We start from the raw sequence: 27495 nt of genomic DNA, 5'->3' as shown, positions 1-27495 counted from the left end.
TGTAAGGGGGAGACGTGGTGGCTATTATCGCTTCATTGTGTGACAGTTACCAGCTTCAAACCAGAAGCTGTCTATATGGCAAGACACATGTGACAAGAGTTCCGTGAATTAATAACTCCATATACATCTTATGCTCTTTTAAACTTCGAATGGTGGCTCCATAAGTTACTATACCGGGCTTGGTGGAACTGTGATGGCATCAACACGCAAACGCTATACATGTTTCGTTCCTCTGGGTTCGAAGTATGCGCTCCGCATTCTTGGCAACATGTACTCATGTTTACGGTGATTGCCGACAAACAACGTTAAAATATACAAAACAATATGCCGTTCGGTGAGTTAAACAGATACATATTTAGTACCCGGTATACTAATATGTATGCGTGAGACTACGTTCAATTTATGCTTCATCCTTGACGATTTCCCAAATGTTGCCTTTGAATTCATCAACAAAGTCATACCCGCCCTCACGGACGGAATTACTTATCCAGAAACCTACACGTCCAAACCAATTCATGTCTTCGGTTGGTGCAACGTTTGCTATATCGTCTACATATTTCTTCCAGACAATCAGGTAACCTGTACTCATTCTGTAAGTGACCGAAGTTACAAACTGGGCGCTAAAAGAAGTCATTGCGATAATTCTGTTGGCGTTCTTACCACGTCGTCCTAGTTCATCCTTGGAACACGCAGATACACCAATGTAACCAAAGGTGTCCAAGACAGTGGTACTGCATACTAGAATAACATACAGCAAAGTAGTCGTAACACGGTTATTCCTGAATACGCGATGTATTATCTCACCTGGATAATGCATTGCGTGGTATATAATGGGCATGCACCCAATTGTTGGAATTATGAACAACCATGTTACGTGCCATCCTTTGGGTGGTTTGCCCCAAGGCTGACTTAGACTTTTGAAGTATTGCTTCACCATGTGGATAACGAACGTGACGATGAACGTGAAAAACATGAGCGCAATGTTAATTGCATGGCACAGGCTGCGATCTACTAGGGAGTACGGTATGATACCTGGGCTGTAGAAGTTCTTCTGAGGCCAACCGAACATACACATGAGGAATGGCGAGTAGATGCGCTTGATAATAGTCCACATGCTTTCATTGTTTTCCGCATTCTTAGGAGCAGGTTTGACACTAGTCATACTCTCACTGGAGCCACGCTTTTTATCTAGCACAACTATGGGAACGCATTTGGGTGTTTCACAACGTGCAAATAACGACCATGTCCACCCACCAAAAGCTGCTATGTTTATGAGCATCATGATGGCTAGGTGGACCGACATCATTGCAGTTGCTTTTCCTGGGACGATAAGATCCATTAAAACCTGTAATGTCCAAATAATCAATTTAGACCCCTTGTATGAAAGTGATATCACACTCATGTGATCAGCAGCCAGGGGATAGAAGTTGTTCTCAAAAAGTCCCCTGATGAAAGCTTGAGCGATAAATGAGTAGTAGAACCACACAGCTGCATTTGGGAGGTAATAAGAGACCATCAGGATGATTCGCACGGTTAAGAGAAACAATAGCGATATTGAACTGATCCATTTATTAGCAGGTAAAAACATATTAACGACAAGCATAGACAACGATCCCGTGAAGTTTGATAAAGTCTTTGTTGCGTATAATTTAGTCATGTAAATACCCGTATTATGCGATGGGACCAAAAGCGATACTGTGGCATGTTTTGACGAAACCGATAGTACTTGATCTGGCATATATAGACAGAACGCTACTATGGCCGCCATGTAGCCGTCGAAATTCAATGTTGACAACCATCCCGCTTTCTTCTCAGTCTTTTCGTCTTTTTTCTCCGCATTTTCACTTGATGTCATAGTTTTATATTTATACCCCTAAAGCAGGATATGAAATATATAATGTCTGGGTGATATATGGGTAACTCCCTATGTACATGGCCTGTCATATAACACAACTACTTGTTTATCTCACACAACAAGTTAAATTTTATATGGAATAAAATTTTAGAAATATTCCTAGAGTCCTTTTGTAGGTATTATATGTCTTTTTACTGTACACCTGGTTGATAAACAGTAATGTACAGCAAAGAGGCGCGGCACTCTTTCCAGAATACGTCAATTAAGACACGTTATTTCACAAAACTATTTAGATATATCATATTAAATTTGGTGTGGCCTTTCGTGCCACACTTTGGTGGAACTAACCGTCTTATTTCTGCGGGGAGTTTAACAATATCGTTGTCTAATTGATACTCAATTGTCATTAGCACATCGTTGTCGTCACTATCCTGATTCCTTATACTAAATGAGTAAATTCATATGGGCATATTAATCAGATTGTACTTTCATATTCTAGATGATATACAACGTCTTGTAACGACTTGGGTGATATTCGTGCGACACGGTTTGAGTAGCATATAATACTATAACCTTTGGCGGAATGACTTGCTTTGTTTATATTATTACCAATGAATACCAGGTGTGTAGATACATCATGTCATATATGGTATATCACGTTGATATGCAGTTACCTTATGATAGAATATGATATATTAAAGCAATAGCCCCTGAATGATCGTATGTATTGTTATTAGACGGGTCAAATATATGTTTCGCTTTATTTTGTACTTAATCAAGTTCTTATTACCATTGTACTTCTCTAGTTATGTACATGGTTTTACTCCCTATGCTGGCCCAAACTGGCGAGAATCCAGAGGGTTTATACCTGCAGTTCCATTAAAAAACGTTTACATAACTAGCAACCGTGGTTATAGTTTATCTAATAGCTATATACGTAGGAATCCCCCTCTTTTATCATTAGCTGATTATGCCATGGACCGTAAACGTGGACTAGGGCCAAATTCATCTAGGCGTTGGGGGAAGCGTTTAGAGAGGGAAATGAAGCACAGTTACGGCAACGTAGCTGGTAATGAAGATGTTGGTGGTTGCAACCCTGATTACAAGTTTGCTGAAACATATTTTGAGGACGATGAGATTGGACAATGGCCTCCCCAGGAAGTAACTACTCATACTGGCAGTTTGATCATTCATTTAAAAAACAAAAATGGTATTCTTTCGTAGGAATTAATAATTGTTCTATAGGCGGTCCTTATGGGTCCTATAAATCTCTTCAAGGCGAGTGGCGTCTTGTTAATAGTCCCATATCCCTTATATTCGATCGGTGTGTTTATTCTGTTGTATTAATAGCTTCTCAGGATCCAAAGCGATCCCTTTGCTCCTCCATCTAGCATTAGGTTACGAGTGCCAAATAGTATACACAGGTACTTCAATATTGCACTCAGCAAATTACCACCAGATTCCCCGACGATGTGATAACTGACAAGTTGCGCAACGTGGCTGCCTGTGATGCCATTACTCGGAAAATTTGCGACGAACTTAAGGTATTGTCTTCCAAGGCTAAATATGGATCAGACCGCAAGCACTTTCAAATGATGAACCCTAGTCAGTACGTCTTACCACGTAAAACCGTGGTACTAACGGATCGTTATTTGGAAGCACGTATGTTCGCACATATGCCTGCTAATGGTAGGCGTATAAATGGCACTTTGGCTGTGTACATGTTTAACGAGATTCTACCTGCTCTTGTGCGTAATGCCATGAATTATAGTGCCTATGATTCCAAGCAGTTCTATGAACATATCTACTCCGTTGAGGACCAGGAAGGTATGTTTAAAGAGGTCTACCTGATTCATATGTAGCACTACGAGCTCAGTTAGATGCCTTAGGGCTGGTAGCATTTGTGGGAAATGGGTCTATACTTCCACGTGCCAGCGGTGTCAGTGAGATGCCGCTGAAGGGCCCGGGGGTACAACCTTTCGAGTCTCCAGCTAGTCTCCAGATATCCGTAACGTTACCTAACAAGGGTACGATAACAGGCCTCGGTTTGAAGCGTGGCGTCAATTTGATTGTTGGTGGCGGGTACCATGGCAAAACAACACTACTTGAGGCGTTACAGGTTGGCTGTTATAACAAAGTACCTGGTGACGGTCGTGAATTTGTGGTAACTTCACGTAATGCAGTTAAAGTTAGGGCTGAAGATGGACGCAGTGTTGGTTCCATTGATATTTCAACGTTCATCGGTACATTGCCAAGTGGGAAGGATTGCAGTTGTTTCAGCACTACTGATGCATCTGGATCCACCTCACAAGCAGCGGTTATAATGGAATCTATTGAGATGGGTGCTGATTTGTTACTGATTGACGAGGACATTTCTGCAACGAACTTTATGTACAGGGACCATATGATGGATTCACTTGTATCTTCTAACTGCGAGCCCATAACTACATTTTTGTTATTAGTACAGGCGTTTTACCAGAAACTAGGTGTCTCCACGATCTTAGTTTCAGGGGCCTGTGGTTTATTTATGGACCAGGCTGACACAGTTATCCAGATGAACCAGTATAAATGCCTGGATAAGACAGAAGAGGCTAAATTAGTAGTAAGTCAACACAATGTCAATCTTAAGGAGGTAAGTTTCGTCGTTATTGTTACTACGCATTTCAGGCTATTGATAAAGCAGTTGATAACTGTTCACTTTTCAAGACTCTTTCGCTTAATAACCGTGTTCTATCATACAGTGGGTTGCCTATAGTCTTCTTTTACACACCACAGCTACTTTTAAGCGTCCATCGGAGAAAGTACGTCACCATGGCATTGGTACCATTCAATATGGCACTGAGAACATTGACTTGAGTCTTGTCGAGCAGCTTGTGGAGGTTGGCCAGACAAGCGCTATAACTAACATACTCATATATTTGGAGCAGTTATATCGCGAAAAGCGTGACGCGGTGCATAACAAGTATGTTTCAGGGTGGATAGGGTCATACATGTCAGGACACTGCGCGAGGTCCTTGAGCTCTTGTACAGCAAATGGAACAAGGACGGCAGCAGTAGGTTTAACTAAATGCTACCAACTATGGAATCAGGTCCCGGATATAACGGACTAGATGATATCAATGGATTTAGGCACTACCCAGCGGTAAGTGGCATCGTAGCAATTACAATACTTGCAGGGAGACTGTTCGATGCCTCGTATATTCGAGGTTGCTGCTGCGCTTAATCGTATGCGTTCCCTCAAAGTTGCAGATTTCAAGCAGCAGCAATTTACACCTCAACAGTATTAGAAATCTGTAGCATTTGTATTTGAGAAACATGAAACAGTTTACATTACAGCTCATGGGTTAAACATTGAGACTGAATCATTATAATTACAAATGGCTATGGCCCTTAGCTCCTGCTGTAGCAGGCGCTCATCCTCCGACTCAGTTGCTTCCTGGTACTCCATCACTTTGGTACTGGGTTGAGCCACTGTCCACCCTGTCCATAGGCATGTGCTACTACTTGTGCCACTGTACATGTGTTAGTGAACCAAGAAGCCAAGTTACCTGTGCGCTGCTTGTGTGCCATGTACGACATGTACCAGAACTTGTATACACCGTAGCATACGAGTCCAGCTCCAAGTGGGTTCGCCCACCACCAGTGTCTATATTGCGATACTCTTGCTATTTGTGCAATTTCGTTGTTGAGTTGATCGGCGAGTTTGGCCGCCACGTGGTTGAATTGCTTGCCCTCGTTGTCCTTCCACGCGCGCCGCCATACGAGTGGATTGATGGCTCTCCCTGCCTTGGCGATATACCTCTGTATGTGCCAGCCCATGTTATTGATTTAATGTGTGTTGTTGCTATAGTGTGTCGCGTATGTGGCCACGGCAGTGGCCCACCTAAGCTATCCCATGCAGCTACTATATATTAGCAGTGTTGTTGTGGTTCAACCACAGGAGTGGCACGCGCGTCGCCGGACTCTATACAAAAATGTAAGGGGCGAGGCAGTAAACTTTTTTATTGAAACAGCTTTGGTTTGTTAGTTATTGCCTGGCGCGCATAGTTGATTTTTTTTACTTCATTTCGCTTTAATTGATACATTTTACAGTTATTTAGCGAATCCATGTCACCTTTATTATAACTTCATTTTTAATGATCCTGAAATTATCTTTATTTTGTGGCCATGTAATTCTGCTTGACTACTTCTTTGATATTACCCTTGAATTCATCTATCAGGTCCTTTTTAGCGTATTTCATTGACTGTGATGACCAGAAAACCACCTTTTCCATGAAAGTCAGTTCTTCTGTGGGTGCACTGTTATTAGGCCCATCCACATATTCTCGTAACACTAGCATATATCCAATACCAATGCGATATGTGATAGACGCAAGCATGCGATTTAGGAATGCTGCTATGGCCATCACTCGTTTTGCATTAACAGTATACTTTCCATTAACCTTGGAGCATGCTGCTACACCGATGAAACCCATGTTGTCCAACACAATTGTGCTTCCAATGAGTACATAGTAGAGCATTGCCACGTTCGTTCGGTTATTATGCAGCTGCTTGCCTATCCAGCTTCCCGGCATGTGCAGCGCTGTAAATATTATAGGCATACATGAGATACACGGTATCAGGAAAAGCCATGCAAGATGCCCTTGAAATGGAAAACGAGTCCATCTATTCTTTAGATGACGACAGAACACCAAGATAGCATTTATAAATGTGGTTACAGAGAGTCCCATGAACATAAGTATAATGTTCAAAGTTTCACATTTTCTTCTTTCTATGAACCCGTATGGCAATATCCAGGGCGTGTAGAATTGCTTTTGAGGCGTTCCAAACAAACACATGAGCATTGGCGACCAGACAGCGCATACTATATCAACAAAAGTTGAATTTTCATGAAGTGCTAAGTTATCGGGTGAAGCAACAGAGGGATTAGAATTGCTAGTGCCAGCTGACAAGGTAGTGCTAGCATCGCCACCACTGCCACCCCCGCTCCGCGATGCTCCACTTTCCAATGACGCTTGACTTTGCAAGCTTTGCTCATCATTTGATTTTACGACATAACAGCCGAACCAGACGCCAACAGAGACTGTTGTAACAATGAGCATGACCATAAGGTGGAACTGAATGATCCTTATGCTATTGTCTACGATGGCATATTCAAGTATCAACTGTACCAGCAGTACCAATACTTTGGAGCCCTTGTACGACAGTAATACCCACGTTATATGATCCGCAGCTAAGGGGTAGAAGTGGTTTTCAAATAGTCCCCTTACAAAGGACTGGAGTACAAGTACCTGATAAAAACATATAGCAGGCCGAGGAAGTAGGTGTACCAGTAGCAGGCACATTCTTACAGCCATCATGACACATACAAAGGCTGTCGCGAGCCATTTATTTGCAGGTATGACTAGGTTTACCATAAGCATTACTGGTGCTGCGATGAAGTTGGCCATTGCTTTGATGCCTACTAGCTTGGCCATATATACTTCTGTATTACGATAGGGTACACGCAAAGTTTCTATCAGGTCTGAAAATGCGATTGTTGATATTTGATCCGGCAGGTAGAGACATACTGCCATCATCACAGCGGTAATCACATCTATACATGACGATAGATTAGCCTTTTCTTGCGCTTGCTGCCCCGTCGAACCATTTTGACCTTCTGTTTGTTGTTGACTCATACTATATGCACAATTCTTGTATTATTCATTGCAGATTTAGACCACCAAGGTCGTATCGTCATTGGTGATGTGCACTGATATAATGCATATACCATGACCCTGAATACTGTTAAATTCTTTGTAAATTATACCTTTATTATAGCGAATTATATACAATTGACATGTGTAATGGTATGGCTTTGTTTTAGGTAGTATGCACATCGGTTGTAGTACTAGTGCCTACAACGTGCTTTCCTTGTGAAACAACATATTGCATATTATACATAATTCGATATTGTTTAAAAACCTATTCTAACATGCAATGCAGCTTCTAGATGCCAATGTGTCCTGGATATGTGATCAGTGTTGATATAGTCTTTAGAGGTACCATATATAACCACAAACTAAAGACATATGGTTTATGAGAATACATCACGATGTTATAAATACTGTTTTAAAGCTTCTAGGTGACCTTTTGTGGTACTTTCTGTATCATTCACCAGGCATCGTAGCTTGGCCCTGTGAATGGTTGGTAGAAGCCACTAATAATTAATATGGGCATTATCAGCATTATATAGTACCTCGTGACAATACCGGTGTCATACTATTTGGATATAAATCTATGACATTATTTAGGTTTGTAAACCATTGAATCAGCTTGACTTCTTATTCTAGGGTCGTCCGAAACGATTCTACAAGATTCATGTATACCGCATCTACTCGAACTTACTTATGCTGCATTTCACCTGTAAAATAGCGCAAAATTCCAGGTTTTAAAGGTATTCTTTTCCTGTACAAAAAAATTGACTATACACGTATTTACTTACCTAAACCAGTTAGAGATGCCAAATGCATCAGGGCTAAGGTAGTTTAAGCTTATATGCAATGGTACCTTCAGTTTAGACCACATTCTGGATATAAATTGCGTGAATTTGTTTGAGGGCACGTAGGGTATACCATCTACCATGGAGAACTTTGCGCGGAACATTCCTTTGATGATAGCGTACTCAAGAACGTGATTTGCAACCTCTTTCATGTTCTCTATAGTATCACGTCTGTACATTTGTATCTTGGTTTCATAAAGTCGGTTTCCCTTTAAACGTTCAAACAGACACTGCTCCACCAGGGCACAGTATTTTCTATCGTACTTTCCAATCATGTCCTGTAGATTACTACGAAATTCTATTACGCGGTACATATAACTTACATATCTAAATTATCATCCACAGGTAGTGATTGGAGGTCGTTTTGGAACTGTTGTATTGTATCATCCTGGAGTTTAAGGATAACACTGTCCATCATGAACATTAGCTTGTTCTGTATAGATTCCAGTAGATTATTCCTTATAATCCGTGTTTCTTGTTGTGTACTTTTAGGTAATGCTTCCATTGCAGTGTCATACTCGGTCATAACGGTATCTATCATGACGTCTACGTTTGACTTGAGATCGTTGGGTACATCTGCCATCGTGGTTGCGTTCTGTTGCAACCATTTGTTTAGCCTGTACAATTCGATCACACAAAAAGTGCCATACCTCTGTTCTATTGCATTAGCGATATCCAGGAGCTTAATGTGCATAATCGGGTCTATGCTCGAAATAGGTTTTATGTTCTCGACACTATTCGTAGAAGTGCGCATATACTGTTGCAGGGTCACCAGTTTCTGTACCAAGGAATCTTTTTGTGCAATTTCAAGCATGAGTTCATTGGGACATTCTTGGAGGAGGTCGATCCGTTTGCCAATCCACTTATGTGCCTTTGGTATATATTCCTCGGGTCGTGCCTTATCAGTGAATTCAAAGCTTAACACCGAGAATCCCGCCACTTCACGGAAATGATTAACTAAGGCCTGCTCAATTTCCTTTTCTTGCTGTAGGTAAAATTCTTTATCCTCTTTAGTTCTACCAGGGTCTTTGCTGTAGACAATAAACAGCACGTTTAGCCTCGGGGTGCCCAGTTGACGTATTAGGAACGATATAGTTTTAAGTAATTGCAAGGGGTAGTACTTGGTACCTCTATTGAGTAGTTGTTCGTAGTTAATGGGTATAATCATACCATCCGATTGCAACACCCTTTTGGCTAGTTCCACAAGTGCGTAGTGGTTCATACGCTTGTCGAATATAGATTCCTTATTCAACGCACTGGCACCAAATTTAAAATCAGAGGCGATACAATGGATTAGATGGCTACCTGTTGACTTCGCCTTATCCCAAGTGTTCTCTGGATCTTTACGATATGTTCCAGGAGTTTGCTTACTTTGGTCTTTATTGATAACAGTCCCATTGTGACTCCCCTCAGAATTGGTATCTGCTTTTGGTACAGTTTCAATGGCATGCCCAGGTACTAATTGGCATTGATGCTTACCTATGGTTAGCGTCGTGTTATTCCCTCCGGCAGGATACAAAGGGTCACGCGATAGCAGAACAAAATTCGTTTCTGTGATAGGTTTTGTCTGCTGGTTGCTCACTGTGCACAGGGGCAACAGGTTTCGAATGCGATTAGTTATTTTCAATGCCATGGAGTGGCCTAGTAACCACGTGGCTATGAGTAAAACGTTGAATTTCATTTTAAAACACCTTTGGATATATGAGATAAACAATAATGGCCTATAGTTGTGATATCCACCAAGTATTGTAAAGGTAGATTCCTGGTTCAAAATACCTCCTGATTAGCGGTGGATATAATATGCTGTCTTGTGGCCGTACGTTGCTCCTTGGCAGAGGTGTATCGTTTAGTCTTTTTGTGATGAATGTGTGTATATTGAGGCAGAAGCTTCTTATCTGACAGGGGTGCGTCCTCAAAGTCTATTTGGAATGTCTCCACGAGTGAATCAAATTCTGGTCGATTAGTTCTGTACAGGTAGCCTAGTAAACGGCGCCTCCTATTACCTAATCTTAAAATCTGTAGTCTTGCCTGGATATCCTTTGGGTTCCTCTTAAAATGTAGCGAGAGGTAATCCAACTTAGCCGTCAGAGATGCTACCTGTACTTGTGCCGATCCCGTATCGTGCTCATGCATTTTAAATGGGTCACGAAGTTCCTTCTCATAAAGACGTGAGAAGTACTTGCCACGGACTCTGATCAAACTAGGGTGGAATCGCCAGTCACCATCAGTTACATAATGCGCTGCATAACCCAGTGGATTCAGAGCACCTGGCCTTTGGTCACGCGTAACCTCCTTTTTAACATAACGCAGCGCCGGTATTTTCCTGAATAATGGCTCGAACTTATCAATATCCCTTTTAACTACTGGGTTTTTGGGCTCACGCTTCTTTTCTGCACTGGTATCAGATTCCGTGAGTTTAAAAAGTAAATCACTGACACAAATAAAAACACTAAAGTTGACTTATTCCATGGGCCTAGTCAAAATAATTTGATTCTGTAGACAATACTATTCTAGGCAACATAAATATACAATGTATCTCAAATGGCTTTAGAGCTTATATTGCGTTAATATGCATGGATGGATCATTAACATACTTTTCTTTGGCAGAAATGAATCGAATGACTCGGTAGAAGTTTCTGTTTTGCTAGAATCTTCCGACTGTGTCTGATCTTCTGAAGTGGCCTGCAGTGTAAATATACCTACTCCTCTAGTCTTCGTAAGCAGATTCAAACGGTCTACAAAAGCACTTTTACGCTTGCGTAACTTTAGGATTCTACTACGCTCGCGTCCAAATCGAATCTTGTATCCTTCCACTAGAGTGTACAACCAATACACAAAGGCCAATTCAAGCCAAAAAAGAAACCATTGCATGGCTCATGGTAAAGATATATAGTATTTCAAGTTTACATTGCAATTAAATTTGGGTATATAACTTTCCGAAGCCACTATAACCGTGAATACGCGTCATGTCTAGGTCCACACAGTGCAACTACACATTAATCTACATCATACTATATCGTAGCACACCGGCCATGATTATTCCCGGGGTGATTGGAAATGATTTTGTTTTGTATCTGGTTCGCTATAACACTCGTTTTAAGAACGTGTTTGTCCTTGCATAATGACGTGGTTCAGGAGCATCTTTCTGTCCAGCCGTTACTGGATGGTAACTTTTTACTAGTGCTAGACGTTTCAATCGCAACTAAGAACTATGTACGTTCACAGAAGGATATGTATTATCCTGGCGTCCTGATGGACGTCATGGCTCCAGACCTTGCCAAGCTTTATTTCAGGACACAAGTGCACAATTTTGAATGTACTCAGCACATGGGAGATTGGCATTCCACTTGGGGTAGTACTGAATTCGATATCTTCAACCATGGTGAGACCTTATGGGCTACGTGGCCTAATGAGCTAACCCCTGAGGAGACGTATGACCACTTTGAAACGTTAGCTCTTAACCTTTGGGGTATCACCGGATCGCAATTTTACGTTTTAGCATCTAAAAATACATATGTTTTTGACATAGGTCGTCTTTTATCTATTGGAAATGAAGTTGATAATCTATCTTCTCTACGTAGTCTTGCTGCATCATATTCAGAAGATGTATTTTGCGTGGATAACCTGTATAAATGGCGCACTATGTTACCATCATTAGGACAGATGGGTTTATTATCACTGATTAACGACGAGCGCGTTTGGGCTCGTTCGGGTTATAAAGGTGTTCGGTCACGCATGTTTATGGAACGGGATGCTCTGAAACTAGAGTTACAATTCCAATTATTTGTTGACCGTAGAAATATGAAAAAAGGTTTATGGAACTTGTACAAGAACAAGGTGATACCCGGCATATTGCCAGGTGCCTCAAGGAGCGTTGTTGAGTTCATTGTACCCGAACCGTTAAAACAACAGTTCGACGGAGTTAACAGTATGGAGTTTGACTTTTTGGATCTAAATACACATATACAAATCGGTGGAACATTTGAGAAGCTTTTCAACGCAACCGAGAATATGCCCACGTGGACACCGGAGACGGGACTAACATTCCGTGTATCTGAGTTAGAAAGTACTGTTTTCCCGGTTCAACGCAGGGTACAGTCGTCTTTATCGGTTGTGGTTAATAATCGGAACAATACAGAAAAGCACATAACATTTGTTCAGCCGTTGCCTTATTGGCTCCTCCCTCAAATATCTACACTCACATTAACGATAAATCACGTTACTGAGGGTTCAGATCATCAGGCTATACACTGGTGTCATGGTAGTAATTGTTTTACGCCATCTGCTCACGGCATAGAATCCTTGTCAATGCTTTATGACAAGTCAGAGTACTGGATAGCCTTTGGATTCTCACTTTGCATACCACCGAACTCTAGCGTCGAGTGCAGGGTCGATCTTCAGAAGAATAAACTCCGTTTTGACGAGATTGAATACTCGATGCACAGGGGTCAGCTTATTCCTTCGGGTATCCTTATAGACAAACCAGGGAATCCGCTAGGAGACCCTATGGATTTAAGTGGGAGGATGCACTATACAGGTCCATTCTTTTCGCATATTGTATTGCCAGATAATACCATGTCATTCAACGTAATGGCTGGCGCAGGTGTTATTGTAGGCCTGCTTTACAGTGTGGTGTTCCATGTTGCCACCAGCAAGCAGCATCTGAATGACCTAACTTCAATACAGCACTCTAGTTAACCCTAAACACTCTGTAAGGCTAATATGTACCACTTGGACATTAATTTGACACATATAAGTAAATATAAAGTTATTTCTATACAGCATGCCAAAACCTGACATAGTGCACTACTAAGTCCAGTTCATACAAAATGAATAGTCGTTAAAATATTAGAGCTGTTGCGTATTTAGCCTGCTATTAGGCTTCTATTGTGTACGATATGCGCACTGTTAAGACGATTAACAGATGCCACTTGAATGGATACAACAAATCCTTTGTTGCATGCACAATGAAGATGATTATGATTCACACGTATAATATCGTGCGTTTGCTGCTGCCAAACGACATAGCGCGATTTTTGCGCTAGGATATGAGCGGCTGCTTAAAATAGTCTGGCAGCCCGCCTTCCACAAGATCTAGGAATCCTCCTCGGAGCATTCGACGCTTTACCCATATTGGCGAAAATATCCATATGGTGTATATCATAATAGATATATCTTTTAGATCAAGTCGAATGCCAGGAGTGATTAGGGGTATAAAATCTCCATACCAGCCTTGAACAAAGCCAGCGTATACTTATTTGGCCTATTATACGGTAGTGCCAAACACACACGATATGTTACGCTTGCAGGTCTCATGAAGCCTCTACTGATTTTGATGAATCAGACAAGAATCTGGAGAGGTCAACTATTCTTTTGTACCTCCTCATGCTTCTTGGTTGTTCCTATAAAGGTTAACATAGCGATAAATGCGTATGAGACAAAGCAGATGCTCATCCAGTTGATGACGCGCCCGAAAGTGACATCATCTGTGGGAATGAATTTCAGGAACATGTACTTCCTAATGGGAGCTTTTGGGTCCACTGGTACACCCTTAGCGGAAACTCTGTAGAAGTGGCCAAACAGCTTAAGACAAGCAGCAGTGACGCCTGTGAGTTCATAGAGTTCCTTGCGTTGAATGGCGTCGATAATACCAAGGCCAGCAAATTGCTCACCAGCATACTCTTCCATAGGGTCTGCTTCTTCAATAACATCTTCTAGATTTTTGTTGGAAGATTCATCAGTTTCTTGGAGATCACTAAAAGGTACGTTGTGAACATAGGGGTATGTTAATGAAAGTGGCTGTATTAACCCCCAAACGATGCTTGTCTTCAAATCGCAATATCCTGGGGGGCAATTAGACTGGCATTCCTCAGGTTGTTCAATTTTGTTGCCATTGGACACAACATCAACCGTACTTCCTCTTTTGAATCCTTCATCTTCGTTATGAAGGCCTTCAATCTTAATCCCCTTTCCCTTTGCATGCCTCAAATAATCTGCATTGACTTTGGATTTTGAGGTAAATGTCGGTAGGAGTAATATAATGGCAGAAAGTGCCCGGGATAGTAATATTCCACTCCTTGAATGAGTTCGCATTTCAACAACTTATGGTAAAATAGCCGAAAATTCCTGCACACTAATAAACTTCCCTCCAAGACTTAAAAATGGAGATGAGTGATGGTAAGATACAGAGTTGTATCCTACACTAACGTCTTTAAGTGGCAACACACTAATATTATTTTGGATATTCTGGATTCAAATGGGGTCTGTGATACATCAGACATGTAATTATGTTGTCTATTAGCAACTGTATCACTATGTATCTTGGCGTATAGATGTACTAACACATGGATAATCTATGGGAATTTTTGAAATGGGTTCACCTGACGCATTTAGTGCCAAGAATACCAGTGATGTTGTGGTGGCACCGTGGCAGTACGCGGAGTACAGAAGAATGGCTTCTGAATATTCCGTAAATGATTGAAATAAAATCAGATATCTAGTGTTGTACTATTTTCAATGCAAGAATAAATTCAAGTTCATTCCGCATGACGGTTGCATTGCGCACACTTGAGCAACGTCATCATAAGAATTGTCATATACTACCTCTAAAACAAGCTACTTTTACGTGTAATACATAATTATAACATGTAAGTTGTGCTCCATTATTCGTACATGTCTCCACATATGGGATATTGCATGGTATCGGTCACAATGTGGAGTACGCGGACACTGAGAAAGCAAATAGATGCATGCACTTTTGAATTATGGTCCTTGTTAAACGGTGCGGTATTATGCTGCTACGCAATCGTTGGCAAGAAGGACGTCGAAAGCACCGGTACCTAGTGGTACCTGCTTGCCCATGATGATGCATTCGCTGACACCCTTAATCGGGTCCCGTAATCTGTGCACTGCCGCTTCGAATAGATGTTCGTTTGTTTCTTCGAACGACGCGAGCATTAGCGTAGAAGCTCGCATCTTCTGGATGCCAAATCGGTTAATACCAATGACCTCACCGCGGAATGTCATGACGTCGCCCAAAAGTTTCATATAACGTTGATCTATGTCTATAGAGTAGGCGTCCATGCACTTTTGTATTTCACTGATTATTACACTGCGAGCAGCTTCTATTCCCAGTACCTTTGCCACTTCCAGTACGTGGTTGCTCTTGACGCCAGTTGACTTGACGCCCGCGGCGCCAATGACTTCCTGGAGCCCATACCCTTCAACGGCTAATTGATAACGGAACCCGTCAGCATCAGTTTCCTTTTTGATAACAGCACGTTTAATGCTTTTGCCTCCAGCAACCATTATCTGCAGCAATGTGACTATCAGTGCATGCTGCTGGAAGAACTGATGTTGGCTTGTTGCAAGGTCAATATTGAGTTGGTACTTGTTAACCACACTGATAGCATGCTTTCCAAGTTTAAACTTAGTCATCACACTGTTATCTAAGATGATCTCACGCACCTTAAAAGCATCAATCTGTAACAACAGCTTCTTTATCAGATTTTCGTTCAGTGTTACACGCAATTGTGCGCCCGTAGGGCCGAATATCTCCTTAATATCACTGCAAACCTGCCCCAATGTTGTTTTTTCAATCCTTGCCTTGACCATGAGTGCATATTCAAAGTCCTTGTTGTTTATCAGGGGCACTTCAATAATCGGTGTTTGTATAGTGCTAGAGGCGTTGATGATCTCCTTGATCCTTGGTACACCCAGTGTAACGTTCATGGATGCTACCCCGGCGAAGTGGAATGTTTTCAAGGTCATTTGGGTACCAGGCTCACCTATGGATTGTGCACCCAAGGCGCCTATGGCCTCACCAGGCACGCAAATGGCACGTTGGTAATCCTTCCAACAACAACGCACGAATTCGAAAATCTGCCTAACTGATAGCCTATGCTGGCACTTGACCATGTTCAATCTGAATTCAATAGTATTCTGTCCACTGGTAGAGTATTGTTTCATTATTTCATTGTAACTCATGTTTAGATTCATGCTATAAGCCCAATTACGTAATGTCCTTATGATAGAGCAGCTGTAATCATATTTAAGCCTTAAACCAGCGTCTTCGGAGCCACTATGAGATAGTTCAAAATGGTCCTGTAAAGCGGTTGGCAGCACTTCCTTCATCAATGGGCTAAAGAACTCAGACCATTGTATAATTTCCTCTGGAAATAAGGGAACGTTACGCTGCTCAGGGCTCAGCTGCCTGTAGAGTACATAAAAACCCACTAGGTTATTGAGTAACTGATCGCATATAGTACTTTCAACACGTCGATTTCTAGATTCACTATTATGCCCCCAGTGCTTATAGGTCTCCAGTTTCTTACGCAGCTGTATAGGCAATTGAGTCAATAAAACAGGATCATGGATGATATCCTGAACTACCTCGATTGCGCTTTTTTGTACCTCAACAGGGAGGATTTCAAATGGACCACTGTAATCAACTGGTTGAGATAAGTGAGGTGTAATACTGCGTATATGCTTTAAGGTTGGTTCTAGGGCATTCGTGTCCATATGAAGCGATGCGCCACCCAAACCGTCATCACCATAGAGAAATTGTACAACGTGCCCATCTGTTGTGCGGACTGTATGGTCGTAGCACACAGCAAGTACCTCCAGGGCCTTCATAAGTCTTCGTTGCATGTATCCCGTTTCACTAGTCTTAACAGCGGTATCAATCAAACCCTCACGGCCTGACATGGTATGAAAGAAAAACTCCTCAGGACCCAATCCAGAGAAGAATGAATTTGCAACGAAACCACGGCTTTTGGCATCCATGCAGCCAATATCAAAATGAGGCAGTGTACGGCCTATGAATCCATTTTCTATACGTTGTCCTGAAACGTTCTGCTGACCCACGAGGGCAACCATTTGTGCGATGTTGATAAGCGCTCCTTTGGCGCCAGAGTTAAACATAATCAACGGCTTGTTATCAGCCCGTAGATTAGAATTGCATGCTTTACCAGCTTCGTTACGTAGTTCATCTAGCACACGCTTAACCTGTAGTTCCAAAGTCTCTTCGCGGGTACAGCCTGGCAGTGCCTGCAAAGTATCGAAGTTGTTAATGGCAGCAGTGACTTTGGCGTAACCCTCATTTAGTAACTCCTGCTTGTGATGGAGCAATTCGGGACCCGGCCTCACGTCATCTAGACCTATGGTCATGCCAAATCCAGCCAGCCATCGGCTGGTTAGCTTCGATACCCTCAGCATACACTCTGCAGCAATGTACCTATTGTTACGTGTAAGAAGTTGGTAGAATAACCCGTCCTTAGAAGCACCTAGTGCTTTTTTCCCGAGGGCACCCGATACCAACTCAGAGTTGTGGAATATGACGTATCCATCTTTTGGGCACATACATGCATTCTTGCCAACCGGTGGATCTTGGAACTCGCGTTCCTTGCACTCAAAGTTAACCACTACCTTACAACGTCTATTTGGACGCAGCAAGGCATTGAACACCTGTTTACCAGTCCATAGCATCACGGGGTATATGATAGCCGGAGGTGGTAGATCAACTTGACTTGCGGCATCAGTGAAGTGGCAGCATGCCTGGCAGAACTCTGCCCTTGTAAGGAACCGGTCTTTAGAAGTTAATAAATAACTGGCACATAAAAAGTCCTGGACAGCTGCTATTAAAGGCTCACCGTTACGCGGAGTCGTTAGATTGTGCAGTACACTCATTAGGTGGAGTGCCTCAGCCTTTGCCTCGTATGTTTGGGGCAAGTGCAAGTTCATCTCGTCACCATCAAAATCCGCGTTGTAAGGCTGGCACACGCACTCGTTGAAGCGGAATGTTGACCCTGGCATAACCCGTACGCGGTGTGCCATAATACTCATGCGATGTAACGATGGCTGACGGTTGAATAGCACGACGTCACCATTCCACAAGTGGCGTAATACGACGTCGCCTACTGTCAAGTTGTCACTCATGTACTTTGGGTTAGCATATTGTAAGCTGCACTTGCCACCGTTTTGCTTCTTTACATAGGTTGCACCAGGCCAAATAGAGACTCCGTTAAGTACTGCCTTCTTCATAATCGATATATTGGAATCAGTTACTTCCTCGGGGAACGTAAGCTTCATGGCGATCCATTCAGGCACCACTACCTCGTCCACACCAACGTTAGGATCCGGGGAAATTACAGTTCTAGCTGAGAAATCAACACGCTTCCCACTGAGGTTACCACGAAAACGACCCTCCTTACCCTTAAGACGTTGGCAAACGCCACGCCCAGGTTTAGATATATTGCGTGATACAAGCAATTGCGATACTGCAGGAGCTTCAGCGTTAATCAGCCTTGTACACTGAAGTTGCAGACACTGCCAACTTAGGATAAACTGGCTTATTTGGCTCCCATTACGTATTTGGTTCTTCCATCCATTGTTAAGCTCGACAATGTCCGAAAATATACAAGTCAGGTCATCCTCAGTGGTCCCTTGGCCTTCTATGGTAACACTTGGACGGATACAACTCTGTGAGACATAGTCACAACATTCAAAAACATACCGGTGGTACAGCTAGGTTATTAATTAACAGCTTCTCTGGCGATACGACATTAAGTATCTTAGCGTGAGTAGGGTCAATCGACTCGAAAAGCTGCTTAACCACTAGAGGATTCAAGTCTTCCTCAATGCTATGCAACTTGCCACCTTCCTTGTACTTTATAACGTGGCGCAATTTCATGAATTGGTCCATCACAGGCTTAACTATGCGCCGAATCACACCCTGACGCGCTTCACATCGAGGGCATTTAGTGATTTTCCGACACTCCTGCATAATCTGCTTGAAGAGTAACGGTCGGAGTAGAGGGTCATCCATTCGACGACGATGTGCCTCTAGGAACCTTTTGACCGTATTCTCAGGTAGTAGAAGGAAGGCACAGCGCTTACATATACAGTATAGTATCTGAATGGTGTATTTAAAGAAACCAATGTGGAATACAGGCATCTGCAGCTGGATGTGGCCCCAATGACCTACGCACTGCTTTAGGTCTTTACCACACGTATGGCATAAACTACCACCTCTATTCGATCCTATTACAGAGTGATAATACAAAAGAAACTCATTTACCTAATTTCAAGTCCAGGACTCCCAGGGGTAGAGGCTCGTTGTTACTGTTGTCATATAGCTCACGCTTCATAATTTGCAATTCAGAGATACGCGATATCACTTCACTGCCCATTACATCAAACTGTACCCCTTCAATGGTACACCTCGTCACAGAGCTTTTAACAAGCTCTTTCTTATTTGACGCCTGGGAGTTAGAGTGCATTGCATCGACGGAAGACATGATCACATCATCATATGCCGGCGCGGTTACAGCCATAGTTGGCGGTACCGAAGGTGTAGCAACCACATCGATGCGCTCGCATATACTACTAAAATCAAACGGTTGAGTAGTATCATCCTCCGCTGTTGGACTAACGCCAGCGTTAGCAACGCTGGCGTCCACCTTCTGCCGCTTATTTGTATTCGGCATTATGACACTATGTTTACAAGTGTTGCATTGTATATTGCGATATATTATATAATCTGGCATCTATGTGTATAGAAGCTCGCGTGACCTTCCACTGTCTGGGAATTACACAACGCCAGGGCAACACATGTCTACATTTACGCAAGTAATACACATAACTAAACAAGGTGTAATGCATTCAGGACAGTTTTACGTTTTTCAATTCTGTGCAACACCGGTTGGATGTTCAACTGGATTATTCGCCAGATTGTGCTCCATGATCTCGACATCGTGGATGTTCTTTAGAATTTTCTTAACCATCTTTTCGCAGCTGTTGTTTAGGCGTAGTGTATGCTTGGCCCAGATGGGCAAGCTGGCAATATCGTTCTTTAACGGTTGACCATCTTGCAATTGCTTGAGTTCACTCTTTGCAATTTCTATATATTGGCTATATTTGCTGCGGCCTTTGCGCAAATCAGATGATGCCATTACTTCCGAAGCGTTACGATTCATCAGGAAGTCATGCTCCTTAGTCACACGTTCCAATACCTTCTTGTAGAATTCAGCATCACCGGTTAGGCGTGCCAAACAGAAGGCATCATCATAATCAGTCCATGTCCATACACCAGGTTTATAGGCGTGTAACTGCCCTGTGGCATCAGAGCTTATCGCAATGATCCCATGTTCATTTGACCACTTGCAGTCAGATGAAATGACACCTCCAAGGCTGGCGTAATGCCCACCGTGGAGGCATACTAAACGCGATGATAGATGCCACGTATGTGTCATGTCTTGTGACCAAGATCGATGGCACATGATAGCATCGCTGCGGTCGAATATATCCTTGGCCATGTTCCATATGGCGACAGTCGATGCATTGGCCGACTCGCGCACGTAGAGCGGCTCTGCATACTGAGCCATCAAAAAAGTGTCGTTAACCCAAACTAACTTAACAACGGGGTGGAACCACTTAACGTACTCATAGACATCGTGTGGGAGGTAGCTGGGAATAGTTGTCATGCGGAGCAAGTCGACGTCAGCAGATTTACCCACTAAGGAGATGCACTGCTTCCATAGGTTGTAAAGCTTTATTTTACCCGTTTCAACACCAATGGCAATCAGGTTGGGGTACCGTTTATTTACCGCCAGTGATAATAGCGCGTGGGAGTCAATCTTCAGTGCTGACTCACAGACACTAGAGCCCAAACTCCACATACGGAGGTATCCCGTGTCGTCTGTGCTGTACAGTAGCGGCTCATACTGGAACTTGTTAGCTAAAAGGCTCTGGTAGTCCTTGGCAATACCTAAGGAAGAGCTGATATCAGTAGGTCTAGCTCCCTTTGGCAACTGCATAACACTTAGCGGTTGGCGCTCGCCACCGTCGTTAACATCCCCAATGGCCCATAAGCAGATGCTATTAGTGCCCATGGCAGCTACGTACATTGGGACGACAACCCTCAGGTTCTCTATACTGGTGTATATGAATTCCACATTACTCTGACGTGAGAATTGAGGAATCGCAACACCCTTGAAAGGCTGTTCACTGACGTCAAGACCTTTTAAGGATATAGGGGTACTAGGCAGTTCAAAATCCATGGCTTTATTACGTAGTTCATCCAATGTCTTCATTTCACTTTCAGTCAAAAGACAGCCTGTGCAGCAACCCTTTTTGGCCTTTTGACGAACAGCCTTATTACCTTCAGACTTACCAGTGAATATACCACAATTTTTGTATAGGTCACGAACACGTTTGACATATGCATCGTGGATTAACATCCACTGGTGTACTATCTCAAGGGTTACCTGAAGGTACTTGGTCACATCTATTATATGCATGGTGCCGTCAACTTTCTGGATGGCGGCCAAGTAGTTGCGACGTCCCTCGACAACAGCTGAAGTTACAGCCATGCCAACAACTTGAGCCTTGAAATATATTTCAGGTAAGTATAACCTGCTGCGCAATTCGATCTTTCGAGCGTTGCAAACTTCACAAGGTGGTTTTATTTGGAAGTCATCAAGGGTAGCTGTATGTATATTGAAGCTTATACCTTCGTATAAGCATTGGTAGTCCTCGCACATGGGCGACGTGTATATTAGCGCATTCCTCTCTGCAAGGGTCTCAGACACTTGCTCACCACGCCATATTAATCCTGGCCTTAATGTATCCTGAGTTTGCTGTTCGCCAATTTCTGAGCGAACTACCATAAAACATAACTGGTAGTTGCCCAGAATGTTAACAAACTCATTAATTAAACGGCAATGGATAACAGTGTATCCTACATTGGTCATTGCAAGGTGGCTGTAATTAAATACGATATTGGCAAACAAACGGCATGCCATGTCTTCTGTTTGATCCGGTCGCCATTTTTTATACTTTGCGGGGTTATGGAACCAGTCTAGTGATAGAATCTTCTTCTCTATAGTAGTCCAGGGGTGAGCGTGCCTACGTTCCGGGTCCAGGAATAACTCACGCAGGTACTTCGTACGCCTGGCAAAAGCTTCGGTGTCCACACCTGCATTTACAAACTTCATTTTACGGGTTGACCCCTCACGGCGGCGCTCAGAGCCCTGAGTGCGCTGGGAGGAACGCTGCCGTGTTGGAGTCTCCATATCTACTCCAAGCTATGCCAAAAGTATTATACAACTGTTCCATCAGTCCGTTTACCCCGATATTAATTTGCGCAGACTGACTTTGCGCATATTAGGCAAATGTGTAATACACAACACGGGGCTATCACTAGACATGGTAGATAAGTAAAATTACTATATTATCAAGCAGATTCCTGCTTCTCTATAAACTGCTTGGCTTCACGCTGCATTAGATCTAAGACGCTACGAGCAAACTGTGTAGGATCCTTTACATTGTAGCCACCCTGGATTGAAACTACATCCAACAGTTGCTTGGCAACTTGACGTGGGACGTCACTTAACTTGTCGGTCTTCACCATCATGTTCAAATGCTGGATGATGGGATGGTCTATGTTGATCTCTAGCACGGGCTTGCTTACCATAGAGGTACCAAACAACTCGGTGTCGTTCATACCAGCTGATGTAGCCTGTTGCTTCATGTAACGCTGCATGCTGGGCGATAGGCCAAAATCAGTTTGTACCAATATAGCAGGTGACTCAACCAGCCTCTTGCTGACCTTCACATCGTGTAAATCGTCTGGGAACAGCTGCTTGAGCCAACCACATAATGTTTCATATTCTACACTATTATCTTTCTGTGCACTTTCCTGCTTATTGTCAGCTTCGCTCAGTTTAAGGTCACTCTTGTTGACATCCAGGACCATGATATTCTTGTACTTGGAGGCAGTCAGGGACGAGAAGCAAAACTCATCAATGGGCTCAAGGGCATAGAAAACCTCGTAATCCAAGGCCTTGAGTTTTTCCAATGAAGGTGAACTTTGTGCAGCTTGCAAATTGTCCGCAGTGAGGTAGTATATAGCAGGTTGATTCGGCTTCATGCGTTTGATGTATTCATCCAGTGTTACACGATCCTGCCCCGATTTGGTTGACCAGAAGCTAACTAGAGAAGCCAAATCCTGTTGATTCTCCCGATCCTCGACGACACCTATTTTGATGTATTTGCCAAAGTTATCGGTAAACTTCTTGAAACGATCTGGGTTGGCCGCTTGCAGGTTCTTGAACATATCAATAGCCTTGATGGCAATGCGCTTGTTGATGATAGTCAGCGCCTTCGAACGCTGCAGGTACTCCCTACCAACATTGAGAGCAAGTTCATCGCTGTCCACCACACCGCGTACAAACGTTAGCCATCTGGGCACAGCCTCCGAAAACTTATCGTTGATGAACACGCGCTTGACATATAAACGAATGCCCCTAGATTGGTCGTCAAACATGTTACGACTCAGCTCCCACGGTAACGATCCAGGAACGAATAGCAAGCAGCTAAACTCAACCTGGCCCTCTACTTTGAAGTGAATATAAGACAGAGGGTCGTCATATGCTTTAAATGTTGATTTGTAAAACGACACGTAATCCTCAGGTTTCACATCTGCCTGGTCACGTCTCCATATAGGAATCTGTGTGTTAACGTGCTCCCACTCGTGCCGTTTCTTACTTATTGTCTTGTAACGCCCAGGCTTACCCTCTACAGCCGTGGATTCATCAGGTACCCTCTCGTACTCGACCTTCTCTACCCATACCTATTTTACATGAATTATTAGTGATTGGTAAAACCGTTTATCATTCAGTAGTGTGATTTCATTGTTTCCCAGGCTCCTCTGTGGGTTCGACAGAAGACAACAAGGATTCTCAGATAATACACGTTAATTAATCATTTAAACGGTGTCTGACAGTGTAACATACCTGGATGGGGAACCTAACGAACTCGGAGTACTTACGAAGCAGTTCCTTTATCTTGTAGTCTTCCAAATAGTCGTCGCACTCAGGCTTTATGTGTAACACAATACGAGTACCGCATTTCATGAATCCCTTTTGCAATTCATCGTCATTTACCTGGGCCACACTAAAGGTACCATTGGTCTCCGATTTCCAACGGAAAATGCCACCATCTTCGTGGCCATAGGCACGTGAATAGACTTCCACCTTGTTAGAAACCAGAAAGGCTGAATAGAAACCAACACCAAACTGACCGATTAGGTTATTGGTATCAGTTCCAGATTCAAGCTGCTTGAGGAACTTGGCAGTGCCGGATTCAGCAATGGTACCCAAATTGTGTACTAACTCGTCCTTAGTCATACCGATACCATCGTCCTCGATAGTCAAAGTGTTGTGCTCCTTGTCGGGAATTATTCTTATGCCGCCGAAGGACTCCTTCGGAACCTTTTCATCGGGATCAGCTTGTATCCTACGCTTATCAAGAGCATCAGCGGCATTAGACACTAGCTCCCTTAGGAATATATCCTTGTCGGTGTACAGTGAGTTGACGATAATGTCCATTACCCTGCTGACTTCAGCTTGAAATGGGTATGTCTGCTCGTTTTCCACTTTAACACATGGCGAAGGTGAATCTAAGTTTAGTTCATCGTCATAACGACTAACTTTAGCACCATCCATGCTGTTCACCTCAGCACTGAGGCCTATTTTAGGCTGCAAGGCACCTTTCAAAGCATCGGTAGTCTCGGAAGAGTCACTGGAAAAAAAGCCGTATAGCGGCCTTGATTGATGACCAGACCCCAGCTTCAGTTGAGGCTGCTGCAGCCTAGAATGCAAGGAACTCACATCTTTCGACTTTATATTAAATGCGATAGTGCTTGAAATGCACAATAACAATGGAAGGACGCGGAGGGCCCAGCGTACACCTTTAGGGCTAGACAACAGAATCCGTGCCCTCATTATAAAAGTATATAGCAGTGCGCCACATTCCGGCGATGCCTAGGCCACATTTGAGCCATATATGTATTTATATAAAATAGTAGACATGTTGTCTGTGGTCACATAGAACACTAAAGTGAGTCTATGTTGGGGTGTAGGGGAGGGTCACCTTATCCTATACACATATTCTTCTAGAGGCAGAATCCGATGCATCTGCTAGTAGTTAATACAAAAATAATGAAGGTGCATATAAAACTAGGGTTACACATTATATTATTTCCTTTTTATTGATGATGGAGAGTTTAGTTGTATATGATTAAGGCGCAAGGCGTTAAACGAAGGATGGGTGAGCGCAAGTCGTTTATGGTCAACTTGGTATCGTCTCTAGGACGGATGGATCTAAGCTTGCTGAAGGGTGTGGTGGCTGACTGTGAAAATTCTACTGAAGCAATGGCTGCCGACCGCGATGAAATACATGGCGATGTAGAAGAGTCTGAATCGAACCCGAACGAATACGTTACTCAAGAGATATCGAATGACAGTGCAGATAAATTACCAACCGTGTTGGACAACGACGCATTGACTCCTGATTCAGCTATTGTCCATATGGGACATCAAGTGGACACCGTTGAGTTGAATGACTGTACGGGTGAACCCATTATAGACATGAGTTGCGGAACGCTTATACCTCCCAGCCAGCACTCCACCAATGACAACACAACAGTGGCTACCGCAGAAGTGCCATGTGACGATGTGCACGAAACATCGGATGACGGTGATGAGCACGATGGAGCGAGCGTCACCTTTGATTGCGTATTAAGTGAGAGTGAGGACTCAAATGCGTATGTACCGGGTGGGTACCATCCGGTTATAGAAGGCGAGGTATATGACGACCGATACCGCATCGAGTGTAAACTTGGTTGGGGTTATTTCTCAACTGTGTGGCTGGCAGCAGACATGTGTGAAAAGAATCCAAGATTTGTTGCCATCAAGTTCCAACGCAGTGCGCAGAACTACACCGATGCTGTAAAGGACGAGATGATTTTGTTAAGAACGGTTCGAGACCAGATTATAACGAGGACTTGGACTGATACCAGGGCAACGTACAAACAGCAACTTGGCGAGTTGTATAACAACACGTGTGGTGTAGTATCATTTTTAAACTGGTTCTCTGTAAAGGGTCCCAATGGCACCCATGTATGTGTAGTTCTGGAACCCATGGGTCCCAATTTGTTATCACTGATTAAGCTGTACAACTTCAAGGGCGTGCCTTCGTATATGATCAGGAAGGTCACTGCGCACGTTTTACTGGGTTTAGACTACCTACATCGCATCTGTGGTATTATACATACGGACCTAAAGCCGGAGAACATATTGGTAACTTCCAAGCTTCACGGCTGTGTACCATGTTTACCCAAGGACACCGATTCTGGCGTTAATCAAAGCAGTTCCCGAAAGCGCCAGGTGGACCTGTCGTACGTAAAATGTACCATCAGGCCTAGTTTCAGTGACCCTACTAGTCTCACGAGTTACGACGAGCTCGAGGCGCTACAGGATACAATGTTCCGCATGCCCTATCACCATGTGCCATACAAAATATCGGAACCGCTTCGCGAGGTCAATGGGAAATCGTCACACCCTGAGTTGTATCACCCATGGGTCGCCACTAAGGTGAATCCCAAGCCACCGTTTGCTGAGTTAACTAAACGGAAGGTTAGTGTCAAAACCGATCAGGGCATTTTAAAGCTGAAGCCAGTTGACATATCCTGCTTTGACAGGCCGGAGGCAATTTACAAGATCTGCGATCTTGGGAATGCGTGCTGGATTAAACAACACTTTACCGATGAAATACAAACGAGGCAGTACAGGTCGCCCGAAGCGATTCTGAAAATAGGATACGACGAAACCGCTGACCTTTGGTCGTTGGCCTGTATTATATTTGAACTTTATACTGGTGATTACTTATTCGACCCACATGGGAACACCACGCAGGAGCGTGACCTCAACCACCTACAGCTTATTGTGGAACTCCTGGGACCGCTGCCTAGCGAAATGATAAGGAACAGTGTCAGATTCCACTTGCATGAGAACGAAATAAACTGCGTGAAGCAGTGGCCGCTGGATAGCGTATTAATTCGCAAGTACAAGATGAACCCGGTTGCCGCAAAGGCGCTCGCTGACTTTTTACTGTGTATGCTTAGGGTAGACCCCAAAGATAGGGTACCTGCTCAAGAACTAATAGGTCACCAATGGTTACACGGGACCGATTAACTTAAACAGATTATTACATTATACCACAAGTGTTACTAGTCGTGTATTATGGGAGTGCCAGCCCC

The 27495-nt window shown here is 43.3% G+C and overlaps 12 protein-coding genes across 12 annotated transcripts; 3 read left to right on the top strand and 9 right to left on the bottom strand.

The window, feature by feature from the left end:
- Window positions 1-322: 322 nt before the first annotated feature.
- Window positions 323-1901, bottom strand: BBOV_III007480 (putative integral membrane protein). Its single transcript, XM_001611827.2, has one exon. The coding sequence runs from the start codon at window positions 1853-1855 to the stop codon at window positions 401-403; it is 1455 nt and encodes a 484-aa protein (XP_001611877.1). The 5' UTR covers window positions 1856-1901; the 3' UTR covers window positions 323-400.
- Window positions 1902-2410: 509 nt separating this feature from the next.
- BBOV_III007470 (putative ATPase of the ABC class family protein) lies at window positions 2411-5202 on the top strand. The gene is made up of 10 exons (XM_051766983.1): window positions 2411-3065; window positions 3101-3179; window positions 3214-3279; window positions 3315-3682; window positions 3718-4487; window positions 4523-4595; window positions 4631-4817; window positions 4853-4908; window positions 4945-4997; window positions 5032-5202. The coding sequence occupies exons 1-10, from the start codon at window positions 2570-2572 to the stop codon at window positions 5140-5142; spliced, it is 2259 nt and encodes a 752-aa protein (XP_051623489.1). The 5' UTR covers window positions 2411-2569; the 3' UTR covers window positions 5143-5202.
- A 35-nt stretch (window positions 5203-5237) lies between these two features.
- Window positions 5238-5694, bottom strand: BBOV_III007460 (putative integral membrane protein). The gene is made up of 2 exons (XM_051767472.1): window positions 5404-5694; window positions 5238-5367 (listed from the first exon to the last, which is right to left on the bottom strand). The coding sequence occupies exons 1-2, from the start codon at window positions 5672-5674 to the stop codon at window positions 5303-5305; spliced, it is 336 nt and encodes a 111-aa protein (XP_051623488.1). The 5' UTR covers window positions 5675-5694; the 3' UTR covers window positions 5238-5302.
- Window positions 5695-5953: 259 nt separating this feature from the next.
- BBOV_III007450 (putative integral membrane protein) lies at window positions 5954-7585 on the bottom strand. Its single transcript, XM_001611824.2, has one exon. The coding sequence runs from the start codon at window positions 7531-7533 to the stop codon at window positions 6010-6012; it is 1524 nt and encodes a 507-aa protein (XP_001611874.1). The 5' UTR covers window positions 7534-7585; the 3' UTR covers window positions 5954-6009.
- A 545-nt stretch (window positions 7586-8130) lies between these two features.
- Window positions 8131-10124, bottom strand: BBOV_III007440 (uncharacterized protein). The gene is made up of 5 exons (XM_051767630.1): window positions 9047-10124; window positions 8720-9013; window positions 8340-8684; window positions 8243-8302; window positions 8131-8204 (listed from the first exon to the last, which is right to left on the bottom strand). Exons 1-5 carry the CDS (start codon window positions 10075-10077, stop codon window positions 8141-8143), a joined length of 1794 nt encoding a protein of 597 aa, XP_051623487.1. The 5' UTR covers window positions 10078-10124; the 3' UTR covers window positions 8131-8140.
- On the bottom strand, window positions 10114-11307 carry BBOV_III007430 (putative 30S ribosomal protein S15). The gene is made up of 2 exons (XM_001611822.2): window positions 10991-11307; window positions 10114-10786 (listed from the first exon to the last, which is right to left on the bottom strand). Exons 1-2 carry the CDS (start codon window positions 11265-11267, stop codon window positions 10164-10166), a joined length of 900 nt encoding a protein of 299 aa, XP_001611872.1. The 5' UTR covers window positions 11268-11307; the 3' UTR covers window positions 10114-10163.
- A 76-nt stretch (window positions 11308-11383) lies between these two features.
- On the top strand, window positions 11384-13154 carry BBOV_III007420 (Gpi16 subunit GPI transamidase component family protein). The gene has a single exon (XM_001611821.2). It carries the CDS (start codon window positions 11454-11456, stop codon window positions 13092-13094), a length of 1641 nt encoding a protein of 546 aa, XP_001611871.1. The 5' UTR covers window positions 11384-11453; the 3' UTR covers window positions 13095-13154.
- A 73-nt stretch (window positions 13155-13227) lies between these two features.
- Window positions 13228-14663, bottom strand: BBOV_III007410 (putative integral membrane protein). The gene has a single exon (XM_001611820.2). The coding sequence runs from the start codon at window positions 14487-14489 to the stop codon at window positions 13758-13760; it is 732 nt and encodes a 243-aa protein (XP_001611870.1). The 5' UTR covers window positions 14490-14663; the 3' UTR covers window positions 13228-13757.
- A 492-nt stretch (window positions 14664-15155) lies between these two features.
- On the bottom strand, window positions 15156-19952 carry BBOV_III007400 (RNA polymerase Rpb1 domain 5 family protein). Its single transcript, XM_001611819.2, has 3 exons — window positions 19474-19952; window positions 18910-19436; window positions 15156-18875 (listed from the first exon to the last, which is right to left on the bottom strand). The coding sequence occupies exons 1-3, from the start codon at window positions 19940-19942 to the stop codon at window positions 15186-15188; spliced, it is 4686 nt and encodes a 1561-aa protein (XP_001611869.2). The 5' UTR covers window positions 19943-19952; the 3' UTR covers window positions 15156-15185.
- An 85-nt stretch (window positions 19953-20037) lies between these two features.
- On the bottom strand, window positions 20038-22554 carry BBOV_III007390 (uncharacterized protein). The gene has a single exon (XM_001611818.2). The coding sequence runs from the start codon at window positions 22466-22468 to the stop codon at window positions 20078-20080; it is 2391 nt and encodes a 796-aa protein (XP_001611868.1). The 5' UTR covers window positions 22469-22554; the 3' UTR covers window positions 20038-20077.
- Window positions 22555-22590: 36 nt separating this feature from the next.
- Window positions 22591-25237, bottom strand: BBOV_III007380 (Hsp90 family protein). Its single transcript, XM_001611817.2, has 2 exons — window positions 24191-25237; window positions 22591-24027 (listed from the first exon to the last, which is right to left on the bottom strand). Exons 1-2 carry the CDS (start codon window positions 25178-25180, stop codon window positions 22630-22632), a joined length of 2388 nt encoding a protein of 795 aa, XP_001611867.1. The 5' UTR covers window positions 25181-25237; the 3' UTR covers window positions 22591-22629.
- A 125-nt stretch (window positions 25238-25362) lies between these two features.
- Window positions 25363-27480, top strand: BBOV_III007370 (Protein kinase domain family protein). The gene has a single exon (XM_001611816.2). The coding sequence runs from the start codon at window positions 25472-25474 to the stop codon at window positions 27428-27430; it is 1959 nt and encodes a 652-aa protein (XP_001611866.2). The 5' UTR covers window positions 25363-25471; the 3' UTR covers window positions 27431-27480.
- The last annotated feature ends 15 nt before the right edge of the window (window positions 27481-27495 follow it).

Source organism: Babesia bovis, chromosome 3, assembly GCF_000165395.2.
Source record: "Babesia bovis T2Bo chromosome 3, whole genome shotgun sequence".
NCBI classification, from domain to species: domain Eukaryota; phylum Apicomplexa; class Aconoidasida; order Piroplasmida; family Babesiidae; genus Babesia; species Babesia bovis.
The sequence above is the reverse complement of the archived record's forward strand: the minus strand, read 5'-3'. Positions and strand labels throughout refer to the sequence as shown.